Genomic DNA, 17,131 nt, shown 5'->3' on the forward strand with positions numbered 1-17,131 from the left:
ATGGGAGGACAGGTTAGAATCATAGAACCCTAAATGCAGAAAGAGGCCCTTTGGCTCATCGAGTCTGCATTGACCACAATCCCATAGAGGCCCTACCCCCATATCCCTACATATTTTACCCGCTAATTGCTCTAACCTATGCATCTTAGGACACTAAGGGGCAATTTTAGCACGGCCAATCAACCTAATCCACACATCTTTGGACTGTGGGAAGAAACTGGAGCACCCGGAGGAAACCTACGCATTTTCCTTTTTCCTATTAATCTAGCAGGGCAGCCAGCCCTGGTGAGTCAGTAATGTTAACTCACTATGCTGATTTTGTAACTGGTAAGGGAATTGCTACCTACTGGAGCAGCATGGTGGCACAGTGGTTAGCACTGCTGTCTCACAGCATCCAGAGACCCGGGTTCAATTCCGGCCTTGGGTGACTCTGTGTGGCGTCTGCATGTTCTCCCTGGGTCTGCGTGGGTTTTCTCTCACAGTCCAAAGATGTGCAAGTTAAGTGGATTGACTGTACTAAATTGCCCCTTAGTGTCCCAAGATGTGGGGATTAGGTGGATTGGCCATGCTAAATTGCCCCTTAGTTTCAGGGGGTTTAGCAGGGTAAATATATGGTGTTATGGGATAGGGACTGTGTGGGATTGTTGTCAGTGCTGGCTCGATGGGCTGAATGGCCTCCTTCTGCACTGTAGGGATTCTATGACTCTCTCTGTTTTTCTCTACCTAAAGCTCTCATTGACTGTGGGGATGGGGGAAGAGTAGGGGGGCTGTACAATTGGAATAATGGCCACATTGCATGTGACTCTTGAACATCTCCCACTGACTGAAGAGGAACAATGTCAGAAGCCTATTTGGGAGGAGGCCAAATAGTCAGATTGGGAAATCCTGAACAAGATGGGACAGAAACAATCTGAACTGAGCGGGGGAGGGAAATTTAAATCCCAATCTTTCCCAAGAATATTTTGTTCAAAGTCGATGAGGCACCTTGGACTTGCAGGTGGTAATGCTGCTCCGTCACACCTGCCTGACTCACAGCGACGCATGTGTAGGATCCTGTATCGGAAATCTGGACCTGAGCAATCCTAGAGGGAGGAGACAAAAGCAAGTCATGCTTGTTTATAGCTGAACCATTCAGAATGTCCTCTTGCTCCATTGAGTGAATAAAGGCCCTCACACTCTTTTACCTCAGGATCTGGCCAGCTGAAAGCAATCTCACATGGGACGAGATGGCAAGTGGTAATCCATCCTTCAGCCAGGTGAGCTGTGGGGGAGGGGTACCGGCAGCTCTACATTCCAGTGTGACCACTGCGTTCGGCACTGCCGTAAGGACCTCAGGAAGACCGGGGACTCTGCTGATATTCGGAGGTACTGGGGACAATGAGAAAAGCAAAATTACATCCAGGAATTTGAAAGCAACTATATCCAGGCAAACTCTGAAGAGAGTGTGGAAGCATTGAGTACAAAAGTCGGCAAGTCATGTTGTAGCTACATAAAACATCGGTTAGTCCACATTTGGAGTATTGTGTGCGTTCAGGTTGCCACACTATCAGAAGGGCGTGGAAGCTTTGGAGAGAGTGCAGAGAAATGTCACCAGAATGTTGCCTGGTCTTGAGGCAACTATGACTATGAGGAGAGATTGAATAAACTAGGATTGTTTTCACTGGAAAGATGGAGGCTGGGGGGAGACTTAAGAGGTCTACAAAATAATGAGATACATAGACAGGATGGATAGTCAGTGGCTTTTTCCCAGGGTGGAAGTGTCAATTACAAGGGGGTGCAGGTTCAAGGTGAGAGGGGGAAAGTGGAGGGTGAAGTGCAGGAGAAGATTTCATGCAGAGAGTGGTAGGTGCCTGGAACGTGCTGCCAGAGGATATGGTGGAAGTAGGCACATTAGTAACATTTAGGAGGCAACTGGGTGGGTACATGGATAGGGAGGGAAGAGAGGAATATGGACTGAGTAAGGGCGGAAGGTTTTTTTTTAGTTGGGTTAGGGCAGCATGGTCAGTGCAGGCTTGGAGGACAGAAGGGCCTGTTCCTGTTCTGTACTTTTCTTTGTTCTTTGTTCAAATCCCACACCACAGATATGGCCACATAACCTAGGCTGATATCCAATGCAACACTGAGGGACAATATTTATCCCTCATCGAGCATCAAAATGAGTGTTTACCTGGTCATTGTCTCAGTGCTGTGTGCTGCCTCATCATTTACATTACAATAGTGACCCTCTGCTCATTCTGTTTGTTCTAAGTTTACCATAAATATTAAGTTGTGTGTGTAAAGTAATAATGTACGAATAATTGTCCAGAAATGAAAAAGTTGCCTCTGAGAAAAAAAGGGCAGTTGGAATTCCTACTTAGTCAACACGGAGTTCCCATTTTGCTTTTACAGGACCTTGAAGGAGTTTGGCCTGAGTTTTTGAGTATGTGTGCGGGAGATGGGCATGGGCTGGAGATCAGACACAGGCCTGAGGCAGACATGGATGCAGTCTAACAGCAAGGCCAGTAGGTTAGAAGACTGCCATTTGTTGACTGGGCCATCAGTCCAGTTCCAATCATGCTTGTAAGGCCTTCTAGCCCTCTCCCCACTTCACCCCTCTGCCCTTTCTACGCCCATTCATCCAGTAAGGAGCCTCACAACACCAGGTTAAAGTCCAACAAGTTTATTTCATAGTAAACCCACTAGGTTTCAGGGTTTGCCCCTTCGTCAGGTGCATCCATAGGTACAAAAGACAGAGCCATATAACATCACCGGCAAGTCTTTGAAATTCTCATTAAAATTTTAAAAAAACAAAATCAGACGTCCATCATTCCCTTTGAAAAAAATTGCCTTTCTTATAACCTGATAAAACTGTCAAACTCAGCCTGTGAAAACAGCCCCTCTTAACCTTATCCAAATAAACACATAGACATTGTAAAACTGCTAGAAAGAACACTCCATAATGGAGACAGCAATGTCAGGAGTGCTGAGTGTGAGCTCGCGACCGATATCCCCATCCTATAATGATCAAAACTACCAGAAACCAGGAATAGGGGCAGGAATCCCAGGATCAATTCCAAAATGCCATCTTTAGACCTCAATAAGGTCACAGTCAGAGGCAGGAATCTCTGAGCACTTGAGTTGACTGTTTTTGCCACAAGATATAAGCTGCAAGGACATGATAAGTCGGGATGTTCACTTACCGAGTACATTGAGTATGAACACTTTGGTCTCTTCCCCAGCGGGATTCCGTGCCACACAAGTATACCTCCCTGTGTCCGAAGCCAAAACTCCCTTTATACCCAAGGAACTACCATCCGAGGACAAACTACAGAATGAGCAGAAAACAAATATCTTATTACCAAATGAACCAGCAGCATTCTACATTCCAATTCCTTCACTCAGTCTCACTTGAGGCCTACTGAAACAAAGTTTCATCATGTGCTCTCTACCACCAATCCCTTGGTGGAAGGGTTGAGAACCAGAGGACACTTCGATCGGTAAAAGAGCCAAAAGCAGTTAACATGAGGAAAAGCCTCTTTCACATGGCATGGATCTGGAATGCTTACCTGAGTGTTTGGTGGAGACAGATTACACTGGGATTTACAAAAGAGAACTAGATAAGCACCTGGAGGGAAATAAACTGCTGGGCTATGAGGGTAGGGGAGTGGGCAGTGCTTTGGTTCTTGACACTCCAATAGTGTGATATGGTGGCAAGGTGGTTGCATTGCTGCCTCAAAGCGGCAGGGTCTCATGTTCGATTCCCAGCTTGGGTCACTATCTGTGTGGGGTCTGCACATTCTCCCCGTGGGTTTCCTCCGGGTGCTCCGGTTTCCTCCCACAGTCTGAAAGACGTGCTGGTTCGGTGCACTGGCCGTGCTAAATTCTCCCTCGGTGTACCCAAACAGAGCCAGAGTGTGGCTGACTGGAGGATTTTTACAGTAACTTCATTGATGTGTTAATGTAAGCCTACTTGTGACACTAATACATAACCTTTAAAACTTTAAACCTGGGGAATGGCCATTTCACACCTGACAAACCCTTAAAGAATTTTATATGAGATCACCTTTCATTCTTCTAAACTCCAGAGAAAATAGCTTCACTGCACTCAATCACATCTTGAAAATAAACATTTTAAGTGATGGTATGCAAAAAAAAATACGCACTCACTTAAAGTTTGCTTTTCCCAGTGTTTCTAATGGTTGGCCATCTCTGAGCCATTTTAGAGTGGGTTGTGGTTCCCCTGTAGCCACACATTCCAAGTTGATATCTTCATTCACCATGGCATTATATTCACTGGGTACATTTGAGCCAAGGATGCTCGGTGACACTGGTCAGTCAGAGAAGTGGAAGGTTAATGAACAAAACCGATATAAACATTGTCATTCAATTCGGGAAATCACTTTGCTGATTAGTGTTGGGGAAATTGGATGGTTAGACGGGTAGTGATGGGATGGGAATCAGATAGGGTGACTAATGGGTGACTTTACAAATTCAAAGGCCGTGTTTTCACCCGCAGAAGAAAACTGAGTGTAATCAAAGCTGTTCAAAGCATTTGAGCTTTCCAGAAGGTTGGAAATCTGGCCTCAAATCCAGTTATAAAACATCAATTTGATCATAAGTATATTCATGAATGGGCGGGGTCCTGATCAGGACAAGTAACAACAGGCTTGGCGTCAAGCGCAGTTCCGGTTTTGACCCTCACGTCTGAGGCAACCGGCCAGCACCGAACCCACCTGCAGCTTGCGGGAGTGGAGAATCATCCTCCCCACAAAATCTGGGACCTTTCTCTTTGATGTGAGCGCCGCCGTTTTTGTGATGACCTTTGTGCTTTGGGAAAAAAAACAGTAATTTCTGTTTGTGTGATGCCTCAGATAAAAGCAGGGTGAACTGGGGAGCATTCTGAAAGGAGGTTAACCGGTTTCGTGTTTATGAGATCATCAGATTCCATGAAATGCCCGCGTGTCCTGAGATTGCAGTGGAGCGAACAGTTAAGTAGCGAAGGGTAAACAGAAAGCCAATTGCAGAGGAGTTGGGTTTCAGCCAACGTTTTCTGTCAGCCAGTACGGAATACGCTGAGAATTTACATAAAGAAGAAATAACGTTTCCGCTGGGGATTCTGTTCTTTTATCGGTCTCTATGAGAAGTAGGACAATCCTACCTTGAACAATCAGTGAGTAATGTTTACGCGCTTCTCCCTCAGAATTCCTTGCCATACAGGTGTAATTCCCAGCATGGAAAACCTGTAACTGGATGGTCTGGAGTCTACTGCCCCCGGATAGAATATGCCAATTCCGGCTGTTCCTGCTCTCTGTGAACGCAGTTCCAGTACAATATAAATTTTAGCAAAATAAAAGAGATAGCTGTACAACAATTCTCTCATTCAATTAGAATCATACAACCCAGCAGGGGGCCATTTGGCCCATCTGGTTCTCTGATTGAATCACCAATTAGTCCCACTCCTCTGTCTTTCCCATAATTCTTTTTATTAACTAGAGATCCAGTTCCTTTTTGACATTTACTACCAAATCAGCCATTTAAATCGTTATTTCTTTTCAATATACTTTCTGCTCTGCATTGGATCCCTAAACCTGAAAGGCACATCTCTATCAGATTTGTTTCATTCATCCAGGGGATGTGGGCGTCGCTGGTTGGCCCATTATTTATTGCCCTTCCTTAATTGTCCTTCAACTGAGTCTTGCTAGGCCATTTCAGAGGGCAACTGAGAGTCAACCACATTGCTGTGGCTTTGGTGTCACATGTAGGCCAGGCCAGGTAAGGGCAGCAGATTTCCTTCTCTAAAGTAACAAGATGGGTTTTTACGACAATTGATAATAGTTTCATTGTCATCAGTAGACTTTCAGCGTCAGATTTTTTTATTGAATTCAGATTTCATCATCAGCTGTGGTGAGATTTGAACCTGGGTCCCCAGTCTCTGGATTACTGGAGTCCAGTGACAATACCAGTACACCATGGCCTCCCCTATTGATCAATATTATCAGAGCTTTGTGATACCTAGCCGATGGGTGAAACCAAGAATACTGGTGAGTGGGCCAGCCCCGAATTAGAGACAATGTTAGAAATGACTGAGGGGTGACTGTAGCACATTTCAATGACATCTCTCGCCGATTTCTGCTCCCCACTCAGGTCCTTTACTGATGAGGGAGACTACTTCACCCATCACAATTGATCCACCCAAAAAGCTTGTGCTTTCAGAAGGTGACTGGATAAGCACCAGCTGAGGGAGGATTTGCAGGACTACAGGACAATGATGGGGCAGTGGGACTAGCTGAGTTGTTCTTGCAGACAGGCAACTTTTCCAACCTGTCTTCATAAACCTCTCATCCTGAGAAACCTTCTGTAAAACCTCCTCTAATCTAAGGACTTTACATAAGTGTAGTGCCCTGAACTGTCCACAAGGCTGGCACTGAGGCCTAACCAGCGATTTAGAAAGTTCCAGAACAATCTCTTTGTTTTCATTTCCTACTGCTGTATTTATAAACCCAGTACCCATTTGTCTTTTTAACCACCTTATCAGCTTGTTCATTCACCAGTAAGGATTTGTATAGACTGATATCCAAGACAGTTATTTGTCATTTATATTAATGATTTGGATGAGAATATAGGAGGCATGGTTATTAAGTTTAAAGACACCAGATTGATGGCACAGCAGACAGCGAAGCAAGTTATCTCGGGTTGCAACCAGATCTTGATCAATTGGGCCAGCGGGATGATGAATGGCAGATGGAGTTTAATTTAGATAAATGCAAGGTGATGCTTTTTGGTAGATTGAACCAGGACAGGACTTACTCAGTTAATGATAGGGCATTGGAGAGAATTATAGAACAAAGAGATCTCGGATTACAGGTTCATAGCTCCTTGAAAGAGAGTTGTGAAGAAGGCATTCGGCATGCTTGGTTTCATTGGTCAGAACATTGAATACAGGAGTTGGGACGTCTTGTTGAAGTTGTGCAAGACATTGGTAAGGCCATAATTGGAATACTATGTCCAGTTCTGGTTACCCTATTTTAGAAAGGATATTATTGAACTCGAAAGAGAGCAGAAAAGATTTACAAGGATGCTACCGGGACTTGATGGTTTGAATTATAAGGAGGTTGGATAGATTGGGACTTTTTTCCCTGGACCATAGGAGGCTTAGGGGCAATCTTGTAGAAGTCTTTAAATAATGAGGGGCATAGATCAACTAGATAGTCAATATCTTTTGCCAAAAGGTAGGGGAGTCTAAAGCTAGAGGGCATAGGTTTAAGGGGAGAGGGGAGAGATACAAAAGTGTCCAGAGGGGCAATTTTTTCACAGAGAGGGTGGAGTGTCTGGAACAAGCTGCCAGAGGTAGTAGTAGAGGCAGGTACAATTTTACCTTTTAAAAAGCGTTTAGACAGTTACATGGGTACGATGGATATAGAGGGATATGGGCCAAATGTGGGCAATCGGGACTAGCTTAGTGGTTAAAAAAGGATGGCATGGACAAGTTGGGCCGAAGGGCCTACTTCCATGCTATAAACCTCTATGACTCTATCACTCTACGACTTTCTGTTCATCTATATTTTCCTGCCCATCTTGCCCATATTTATCCAGGAATGTGCTACCTGGCTTACTGACATTACACATCTTAAAGAAGTCAAAGGTTATTATTACATAGAATATACAGCAGAGGAACAGGCCATTCACCCCAATGAGTCAATGCTAGTCTTCAGACTCTCTCCATTCCATCTACTCCATCTTGACCTTTCTTTCCATTGTTTTCTCACTCATGTACTCATCGAGGTTCCTTTTTAAAGCAGCCAAGCTATTTCCCTCAGACATTTCCTGAGGTGGAGAGATACACAGTCTAACCGCTCCAATAGCTACACAGATCATGTCCAGTCTTACCTATCCGTTCCCCATCTTTCAGCCAAGTGATGGTGGGTGGTGGAACTCCCAACGCGTGGCACGACAGAACCAGGGCACTGCCAGCTGTCTGGATAATAACCTCCTCTGAGGGTTCTTCAAAGGTTGGTGGGGCTGAAAAAAAGGAGATTCAATAGCATAAAAATAAAGAACACTTGAACATTTGCAATCAAGAATTTGGTGCTTTTATTTTCTCATTTTCACCATGAGTAAACCCTTGACAACTTGTTACTCCTGAAAGGATTAATAATCACACAAGTTTAAAAACCACATAAGCTGCTATGAGGGAAAAGAAAACAAAGGTCTTTCTAAAATCTTCACTTATTAGCACCAAGGCCTTTAGTCTGAGAGAATTCATTACATGAGACATCTGAAGCTGGGAGGAGGACCGATATCCACACTCACAGACAAACTGGGACATCAGTGTTAACGTGTAACAATAATGAGGTAGGTCAGCTACCATGACGAAGTCTTCGTGCTGATTTCATATTATACTTAATCAAGCATCAGGTGATTGTGGATTGGTTTTAAAATGTGTATCTTATGAATGATGTAACCTGAATTAATAACCATGAATGGATGGAGTTAACTCCTATACCTTGATTGGTACATGCTAATTACTTAGAATCATAGAGTCATAGAGGTTTACAGCCCTTTGGCCCAACTTGTCTATGCCACCCTTTTTTTTAAACACCGAAGCTAGTCCCAATTGCCCGCACTTGGCCCATATCCCTCTCTAACCATTTTACCCATGTAACTGTCTAAATGCTTTTTAAAAGACAAAATTGTACCCATCTCTACTACTACCTCTGACAGCTTGTTCCAGACACTCACCACCCTCTGTGTGAAAAAATTGCCCCTCTGGATACTTTTGTATCTCTCCCCTTAAACATATGCCCTCTAGTTTTAGACTCCCCTCCTTCTGGGAAAAGATATTGACTATCTAGCTGATTTATGCCCCTCATTATTTATAGACCACAGTAAGATCGTCTTCTACGTTCCAGAGGAAAAATGTCCCAGTCTATCTAGCCTCTCCTTACAGCTCAAACAATCAAGTCCCGGTAGCATCCTAGTAAATCTTTTCTGCACTTTTTCTAGTTTAATAATATCCTTTCTATAATAGGGTGACCAGAATTATACACTGTATTCCAAGTGCGGCCTTACCAATGTCTCGTACAACTTCAACAAGCTGCTCCGGCTCCTGTATTCAATGTTCTGACTAATGAAAACAAGCACGCTGAATGCCTTCTTCACCACTCTGTCCACCTGTGACTCCACTTTCAAGGAGCTATGAACATGTACCCCTAGATCTCTTGTAATCAAATTTGAAACTATAACTGCCTGTACATTCCTGAATTCTGGATTCCGGTAGAGTTCCAGGCTGTGACCTGTGAGTTTCTAGGGACCGAGTTATACAGCTTGCATTAAACAGCTGTTTGAGAGAACTCTGTGACTTGGTCTGGTTTCCAGAAGAGTAAAGTTGTGATCATGTAAAAGGCTGAACATCAAAGCTGGCAATACACTGATCTTTTATGCTTGGATTTCAACAAAATTTGATTCAACTTCATTTTTAAAAAATGTATATTTAATTAAAAATGAAGATTATAGTGAAAATATTTGCTTTGTTTGAAGACTAGTTGAAAAGAAATGTTACAGCACAGCACGGATGCGTATAGAGAGTGAGAGGTCGTATAGATTAATGCAGCCAATGTGGCACACAGGTGAATTCCTGGCACTGAACCTGTAACCAAGCAACATTGTTTTTGCCACACAATTCTAACTTTCAAATTGGATGAGTGCAATAAGAAGCTTGTCACCATCCAGGACAAAGCAGCCCATTGATTGTTACCCCATCTGCAAACATTTGAGGCGACTGGATATAGCACTTGGAGCAAATGGGATCAAAGGTTATGGGGAGAGGCTATTGAGTTGGGCAATCAGTCATGATTGTGATGAATGGCGGAGCAGGCTCGAAGGGCCAAATAGCCTCCTCCTGCTCTTATCTTCTTTGTTTCTATTAGCTCCTTCCATTACAGACGAACATAGCATCAGTTTGTACAAGCTATAAGATGCATCACAGGAACTAAACAAGCCCCCAGAGACAGTGCCTTCCAAACCCACAAACACTACCATCCAGAGGGCAAGAGCAGCAGGTAACTGAGACCACTACCTGAGAGTTCCCCTGCCAATCACACACCATTGCAATTTGGAAATACATTACCATTCCTTCACTGCCACCGGGTCAAAATCCTGAACTCCCTCCTGAACAGCACTGTGGGTCAACCCACACCATTAGGCATGCAGCAATTTAGGAAGGCAGCTCACTTCACAATGGCAACTAGGGATGGGCAATAAATGCTGGCCAGCCAGCCAGCGATGCCTGCAAGCCTTGAATGTGTTTTTTAAAAATATCCTAACTGGCGGGAGGTGGGCTGGGGGAGCCCAGCAGGAAGAGGGAGGGTGCCCAGTGCTGGTGGGAGGGGGAAGCTGTTTAGTAGGAAAGCCATTCAGATTCCCTTTCCCACCCCCTTATCACAGCTCTGTTAAAATAATACTGGGGTGGGGGGGGTTGGCTTCTATTGACATCACAGTGCATCTGAGCTGGCAGCCACCAGAACCAGCTGTATGAACATTAGCACACAACAGGAAAGGAGTGGGTAATGGGGCTGTTCATCCACTCCATTCCTGCAAGGGCGATGTGTTAACATTCCACCCAGGGAATTAATGGTCCAGAAAACCCTATTCCAAATTTCAGTGGATACATCAGGAATGACGCACGTGTGTAATATCACAGCAGAAATCAGATGCGGAACAAGAAAATGCCATTTGGCCCATCTATTCTGATTCTTTCACTCGTACTATCCATTAAATAATAGGTTCCCTTCCAGCCATTCAATTTCCTGAAGGGCAGGTTCTGCATCAGAACCTTCCAGAACTTAAACCCAAGAGATGCTGAAGTGTAATGTACCCAGCGAATAATTGTGCAAGGTCAGATGTGTTCTCCATGCTTACCGTGCACACTCAGCTTGAAGGTCCTTTTTGTGTGTCCAGCCAGGTTGGTGACTTTACACGTATAGTGCCCAGAATCTGTGACCTAAAACCAGTAAAGGTTTAAATGTTAGCGGTGTTCCAGATTCAAATCCCGCCACAGCTGATGGTGAAATTTGGATTCAATAAAAAGAATGTGGAATTAAGAATCTATAATGACCATGAAACCAATAGAACCACCGCCCCCCCCCAGCCCCAGTATTATTTTAACAGAGCTGTGATAAGGGGGTGGGAAAGGGAATCTGAATGGCTTTCCTACTAAACAGCTTCCTCCTCCCACCAGCACTGGGCCTCCTCCTTCTTCCTGCTAGGCTCTCCCACCCCACCTCCCGCCAGTTAGGATATTGGTGGAAAAACCCAACTGGTTCACTAATGTCCCTTAGGGAAGGAAATCTGCCATCCTTACCCGGCCTGGCCTACAAGTGACTCCAGAGCCACAGCAATGTGTTTGACTCTCAACTGCCCTCCAAGGACAACTACAGATGATAGTCTGTAAAATGGCGCCACAGATCATCAAGTATCAGTTGAAAGCAGGGTGAGTGATTCAGGTCCGCCCTGCCAGCGATTTATACTTATACTTTATACATCTGCAACGCTGCTTTTCCCACCCAGCATTGGCCTTTCCCAATATCTGGGAAAATCCCAGACCTTGTGTGTCTTTTCCAGACCATTTTATAGGGTGGCACAGTGGTACACTGACTAGCACTGCTGCTTCACAGCACCAGGGACCCGGGTTCGATTCCCGGCTTGGCTCGCTGTCTGTGCAGAGTTTGCACATTCTCCGCGTGTCTGCGTGGGTTTCCTCCAGATGCTCTGGTTTCTTCCCACAGTCTGAATGACGTACTGGTTAGGTGGATTGGCCATGCTAAATCCTCTCTCTCAGTGTACCCAAACAGGCGCCAGAGTGTGGAGACTAGGGGATTTTTCACAGTAACTTCAGCAGAGCGTTAATGTAAGCCTACTTGTGACACTAAGAAGTAAACTTTAAGTCATGTAAAAGGAAGTCAACAAACAATTGTGAGATGAAATAAATCGACATCTATCCATCGAATGCTTTAAATTGCTGTCAACATTTGAAAGACTGAACACAGATATTACCTGAGCATCTTGGATCTGGAGTATTTGACCATTAGACAGGGTACGGATGCCATTTACCAAGGCCAGCTGGTGGTCGTTCTTATACCACACAACAGTAGGAGCTGGAACTGCTTCTGACTCACACTTAAAAGTGGCCATCTCTCCAACACAGATAGTGATGATCTCAGAGTAACTGTCGCCATGGTGTTTAATAGTGGGTGCGGCTTTGCAGGTGAAAATTCAAAAGATATCGATTACAATGTAGTGGAATGCTTTCTGCTGCTGTAAATAGAAGCTCCAGCTAATAAGCAAGTGGTAACATTCTTAAATAGTCATGGTACATGAGTTACCAACCCCTCTATGATAGAATCATGGAATCTCCACAGTGCAGAGGAGGCCATTCAGCCCACTGAGCTTGTGTTGACAACAACCTCACCCGGGCCCGACCACCTAACCACGGGTATTTATCCTGTTAATCCCCCGACACTAAGGGGCAGTTTTAGCATGGCCAATGCACTTAACTGGCACACCTTTGGACTGTGGGAGGAAACCGGAGCAACTGAAGGAAACCCACGCAGACATGGGGAGAATGTGCAAACACCACACAGACAGTGACCCAAGACTGGAATTGAACCCGGGTCCTTGGCGCTGTGAGGCAGCAGTGCTAACCACTGTGCCACTAATAGGAGTATTGGAATAGAAGGACAGGATTAGGCCATTCGACCCATCAAACCTGCTCCGTCATTCAATATGATTTCAGAAACTTCAGTGGCTTTTACACGCACACTGTTACACAACACATTACGTGAATATTGATCAGAAATCTGTCTATCCCTGCTGTAAACGTACTCAATAACTGAGCTTCCACAACCCTCTGGGGTAGGGAATTCCAAAGATTCACAATACTTTGAGTGAACAATTTTCTCTTCATCTCTATGTTAAGTAGCATAACCCTTATTCTGAAATTGTTTACTGTAAAGTTTGTTCGCAATGCTTCAACCGCCCGTTCATCGGTAATAAATTTGTACATCACAATCATTAATCTCACCCATTAATAACATCCAAACACACAGGTGAACTCCTCAGTATCAGCAGTTGAAGGGGAGGTGATGGCCTAGTGATCGCTAAGCTATTAATCCAGAAACTCAGCAAATGTTCCGTGGCAGGGATTCGAACCCAGGTCGAATTCCACTTAGAATTCACGACTTGTCCGTTTACGTATATACCCCCCAACTTCCACGCTAAAAAGCAATGATATTGATACTCACTATACACATAGAGGTAAATGTCCTTCTCATCTCTCCCAACCGCATTGGTGGCGACACAGACATATTTGCCATTGTGCTGTGTCATAGCTCCGGGAATATGAAGGATATGGCCACCTGGAGCAGAAATAGGAAGAGATCAGGAGACATCAGAGGTTATCTAACTGTATTCCAAAAATAGATGGCGTCAACTGTTCTGTAAAGGAGGAGACATTGAGGGCGAGTGTGTCAGAGAGTGGGTGGGATTTTATGACCTCGCTCGGGCGAGGCCAATGGAGAATTCTGTTCTGCGATCCTCAGAATCAGGAAGGGCAAGGTGGTAAAATTCCGGCTAGTGTGTCCTAACTCCAATACACTTGCCAGACACAACAACCATTTTGTCAAGAATTGCCTCCTTGGTGTCTTCGTGAACGGGGTAGGGGGGGCTGGAGCTGGAGAAGTCAAAGGTCATTCCTCATTACTCACGATCGCCCCCACTTTATCTTTTCCTCTTCACAGTCTCACCTGGGAGAATGATGGCGTCAGCACTGGACTGTAATAGCTGCCCGTCTTTGTACCACGTGACATCTGGTACAGGCTCTGCTCGGGATTCACATGTTAACCAAATGGGGTTATTCGTCACGACACTAACATTCTCTGGAGTGGGGCCAAGGATGACGGGAGGCACTGCACAAAGGCAAGCAGAAGCAGATGTGAATTGGTGTTGTCTGATTGCTATGCAGCACTATAACCCAACTCGACATTTCAAACCTTTTACAGCATTAGGATTTACTTCCGTCAGCTTCGGAACAATGTTTTCCAGCAATGCAAACATTAAAATCTTAAAGTTTATTTATTCGTAACGCAAGTAGGCTTATATTAACAGTGTAATGAAGTTACTGTGAAAATCCCCTTGTATTCACACTGGGGTGCCTGTTCGGGTACACTAAGGGACAATTTAGCATGGCCAATGCACCTAACCAGCATGTCTTTCGGAGTGTGAGAGGAAACCCACACAGACATGGGGAGAATGTGCAGATTCCACACAGACAGTGACCCAAACCGGGAACTGAACCTGGGTCCCTAGTGCTGTGAGGCAGCAGTGCTAACCACTGTGTCACCGTGTCACCCTTTCGTGCACACCAACTTCCTGTCTTTTAGCTCCTTTTATCCAAATGTAATTATTTCCTCACAGAACTGGACGCTAAGTGAGCCTGGAAGGAATGAGTTAGGATAAGAGGCTGTGCCCTCAATCCTGATTTGAGGATAATGAAGATGCAGGGACATATCTTTGAACCTCAGAGGGACAAAGCAGCAGATCTTAAAGCAGACATTGCCAAGCGTAAACCGAGTGGTTACACAGCTCTGAAAGAGGCCACATAGCGGGAATTGTTCCTCAGAGTGCAGATATTGTGTGTAGCAGTTGAATTTGGGAATAAACTTCCTTTTTTGGAAATCCACATTGTCAGTGATTTGGGGAAACCCCCAACGCTCTACACCACTGCTGGGAATCCCGGCTGTGGAAAGCAGCCCTGGGCTGGCTGTGGGATATCCTGGTCCCGCTGCTATCAATGGGATTTCCATAGAATCTCTACAGTGTAGAAGGAGGCCATACGGCCCATCAAGCCTGCACTGACAACAATCCCACCCAGGCCCGATCCCTGTAACCCCACATATGTACCCTGCTAATCCCCCTGACACTGAGGGACGATTTAGCATGACCAATCCACCTAACCTGCACATCTTTGGATCGTGGGACGAAACCGGGGTATCCGGAGGAAACCCATGTAGACACAGGGAGAACATGCAAACTCCACACAGGCGGTGACCCAAGCCAGGAACCTGGGTCCCTGGCACTGTGACAAAGCAATGCTAGCAACTTTGCCACCGTGTCGCCTGTGATTTCCCACTGATTCCACCCCACGCTGCCAGGACACCGCGACTGGGGTGTGCCATCAGCGGGACCAGAAGGTCGGTTGGTGTGAAGAGTCAGAAGATCGTACCCCAGGAGTTCTATTGAGTGAAAGAGGAAAGGACAGTGTGGTGGCTGGAGATTTGGTGTGGCTAAAAATGAGAAAGATCACTGCAACTGGGTTTATTGGAACTCCTTCCCTAACTTCACTATGGGTGTACCTACACCACTGGGACTGCAGCGGTCCAAGAAGGCAGCTCACCATCACCTTCTCAGGGGCAATTAGGGATGGACAATCTAGCCAGGGACACCCACATCCCTTGAGTGAATATAAAACAAGAAAATGCTTTTCAATTCATGACCCATTCTACTCCAGGCATCTAGGTCCACTATATAGCAGTGGGAATCCCTAACTAACTAAGTCAAGGAACATAACTAAGTATGAATACACTAAATCAACACTTAAACCATTTTCCTTTGGCTTTTATTACCCAAATTTGCTCCTTATGCTTCTATGAAATGTTTTGGGTTTTTTTATGTTAAACACATTATGCTACCTGTTGAATACAAGATGGCGCTGGAGCTTGGCCACTTCTTGCGAGCTGTCCCCAGCATACTCCCTCATTCCATCATTTACTCTCGTTCTATGCTTTTAAAACTGAACTCTATAAACTCTCTATTAAGTTGATTTTTTTCTGCACCCTAGCTGTAACTGTAGCACTGCGGGCAGCACGGTGGCACAATAGTTAGCACTGCTGCCTCACAGCACCAAGGACCCGAGTTCGATTCCCGGCTTGGGTCACTGTCTGGCATGGGGTTTGCACATTCTCCCCATGTCTGCGTGGGTTTCCTCCCACAGTTCAAAGAGGTGGATTGGCCGTGCTAAATTGCTCCTTAGTGTCAGGGGGACTAATTAGGGGAAATGCGTAGGGTTATGGGGATAGGGCTTGGGTGGAATTGTGGTCGGTGCAGACTCAAGGGGCCAAGTAGCCTCCTTCTGTACTGTAGGGTTCTACGATACATTCTGCATCCTTTCCTTCTCCTCAGTGTACTCTACAAACTGTATGCTTTGTCCATATAGCGCATAAGAAACAATACTTTTCACTGCATCCCAATACATGTGACAATAATAAATCAAATTACTGTAAGTTTTGGCTGTTGCTGTTTCTTGTACATCTCTTCTACTGCTGCAATGTAGTGTTAGCTGTATATTGTGTCCTTAGAATGGAGCAGATTGTTACCTTGTATATGAAGGCTGAAAAGCTTCTCCGTCTTTCCTGCTGGGTTTTCTGCCATACAGATGTAGCCAGCTGTGTCAGATACCTGCACTGTGTGAATCTACAGAGAAAGTACAACAAGCAGGACATGATTCACAGTTTCAATCAGACAGGCCAGACAGCACAAGGAAGAGAGTCTGGGCTTTCTCCACAGCTGGGTTACAACTTCTGGATTTGATTCCAACAGAGATAATCCACTCCATTATCTAGCCAATTTCCACTGAGCTCCCCTCACCTGCAGGATGCTGCCATTATCCAGAAGCTGGTGTCTGTGGTCCGCCATAATGGGTAGGCCATCCTTGAGCCAGGAGACAGAAGGCGGCGGCTTCCCGTCTGCTTCACAACGCAATTGGACTGTTTCATTAGCAATCGACACCAACTCCTCCCCAAACCCCCCACTTTCCGTACGGATAACAGGAGGAACTAGAAAAGGCAAATAAGAATGCACATGTGAGAGGGGCTATAGAATATAGAATCACAGAATCCTACAGTGCAGAAGGAAACCATTCAGCCCATCGAGTCTGCACCATCCACAATCTCACACAGGTTCTATCCCCATAACCCCATGCATTTACCCTAGCTAGTCCCTGACACTAAAGGTCAATTTAGCATGGTCAACCCACCTAACCTACGCATCTTTCAGACTGTGGGAGGAAACTGGAGCAACCAGAGGAAACCCATGCAGACAT

The 17,131-nt window shown here is 45.2% G+C and overlaps 1 protein-coding gene across 1 annotated transcript in view; it reads right to left on the reverse strand.

Annotated features, from left to right (window-relative positions):
* Nucleotides 1-17,131, reverse strand: part of LOC145358107 (hemicentin-1-like) — a 359,590-nt gene that overhangs the window by 85,924 nt on the left and 256,535 nt on the right. The window contains exons 53-64 of the mRNA XM_080211781.1: nucleotides 16,678-16,865; nucleotides 16,407-16,503; nucleotides 13,779-13,940; nucleotides 13,278-13,391; nucleotides 12,031-12,233; nucleotides 10,897-10,978; nucleotides 7,867-7,998; nucleotides 5,138-5,287; nucleotides 4,147-4,306; nucleotides 3,180-3,304; nucleotides 1,185-1,368; nucleotides 985-1,082 (exon numbers count right to left, since the gene is read on the reverse strand). Of these exons, the coding sequence (XP_080067907.1) occupies nucleotides 985-1,082; nucleotides 1,185-1,368; nucleotides 3,180-3,304; nucleotides 4,147-4,306; nucleotides 5,138-5,287; nucleotides 7,867-7,998; nucleotides 10,897-10,978; nucleotides 12,031-12,233; nucleotides 13,278-13,391; nucleotides 13,779-13,940; nucleotides 16,407-16,503; nucleotides 16,678-16,865 (1,695 nt within the window). The remainder of the gene's footprint in view (nucleotides 1-984; nucleotides 1,083-1,184; nucleotides 1,369-3,179; nucleotides 3,305-4,146; nucleotides 4,307-5,137; nucleotides 5,288-7,866; nucleotides 7,999-10,896; nucleotides 10,979-12,030; nucleotides 12,234-13,277; nucleotides 13,392-13,778; nucleotides 13,941-16,406; nucleotides 16,504-16,677; nucleotides 16,866-17,131) is intronic.

Source organism: Carcharhinus amblyrhynchos, chromosome 25 (assembly GCF_965287045.1).
Source record: "Carcharhinus amblyrhynchos chromosome 25, sCarAmb.v2.hapA, whole genome shotgun sequence".
NCBI lineage: Eukaryota > Metazoa > Chordata > Chondrichthyes > Carcharhiniformes > Carcharhinidae > Carcharhinus > Carcharhinus amblyrhynchos.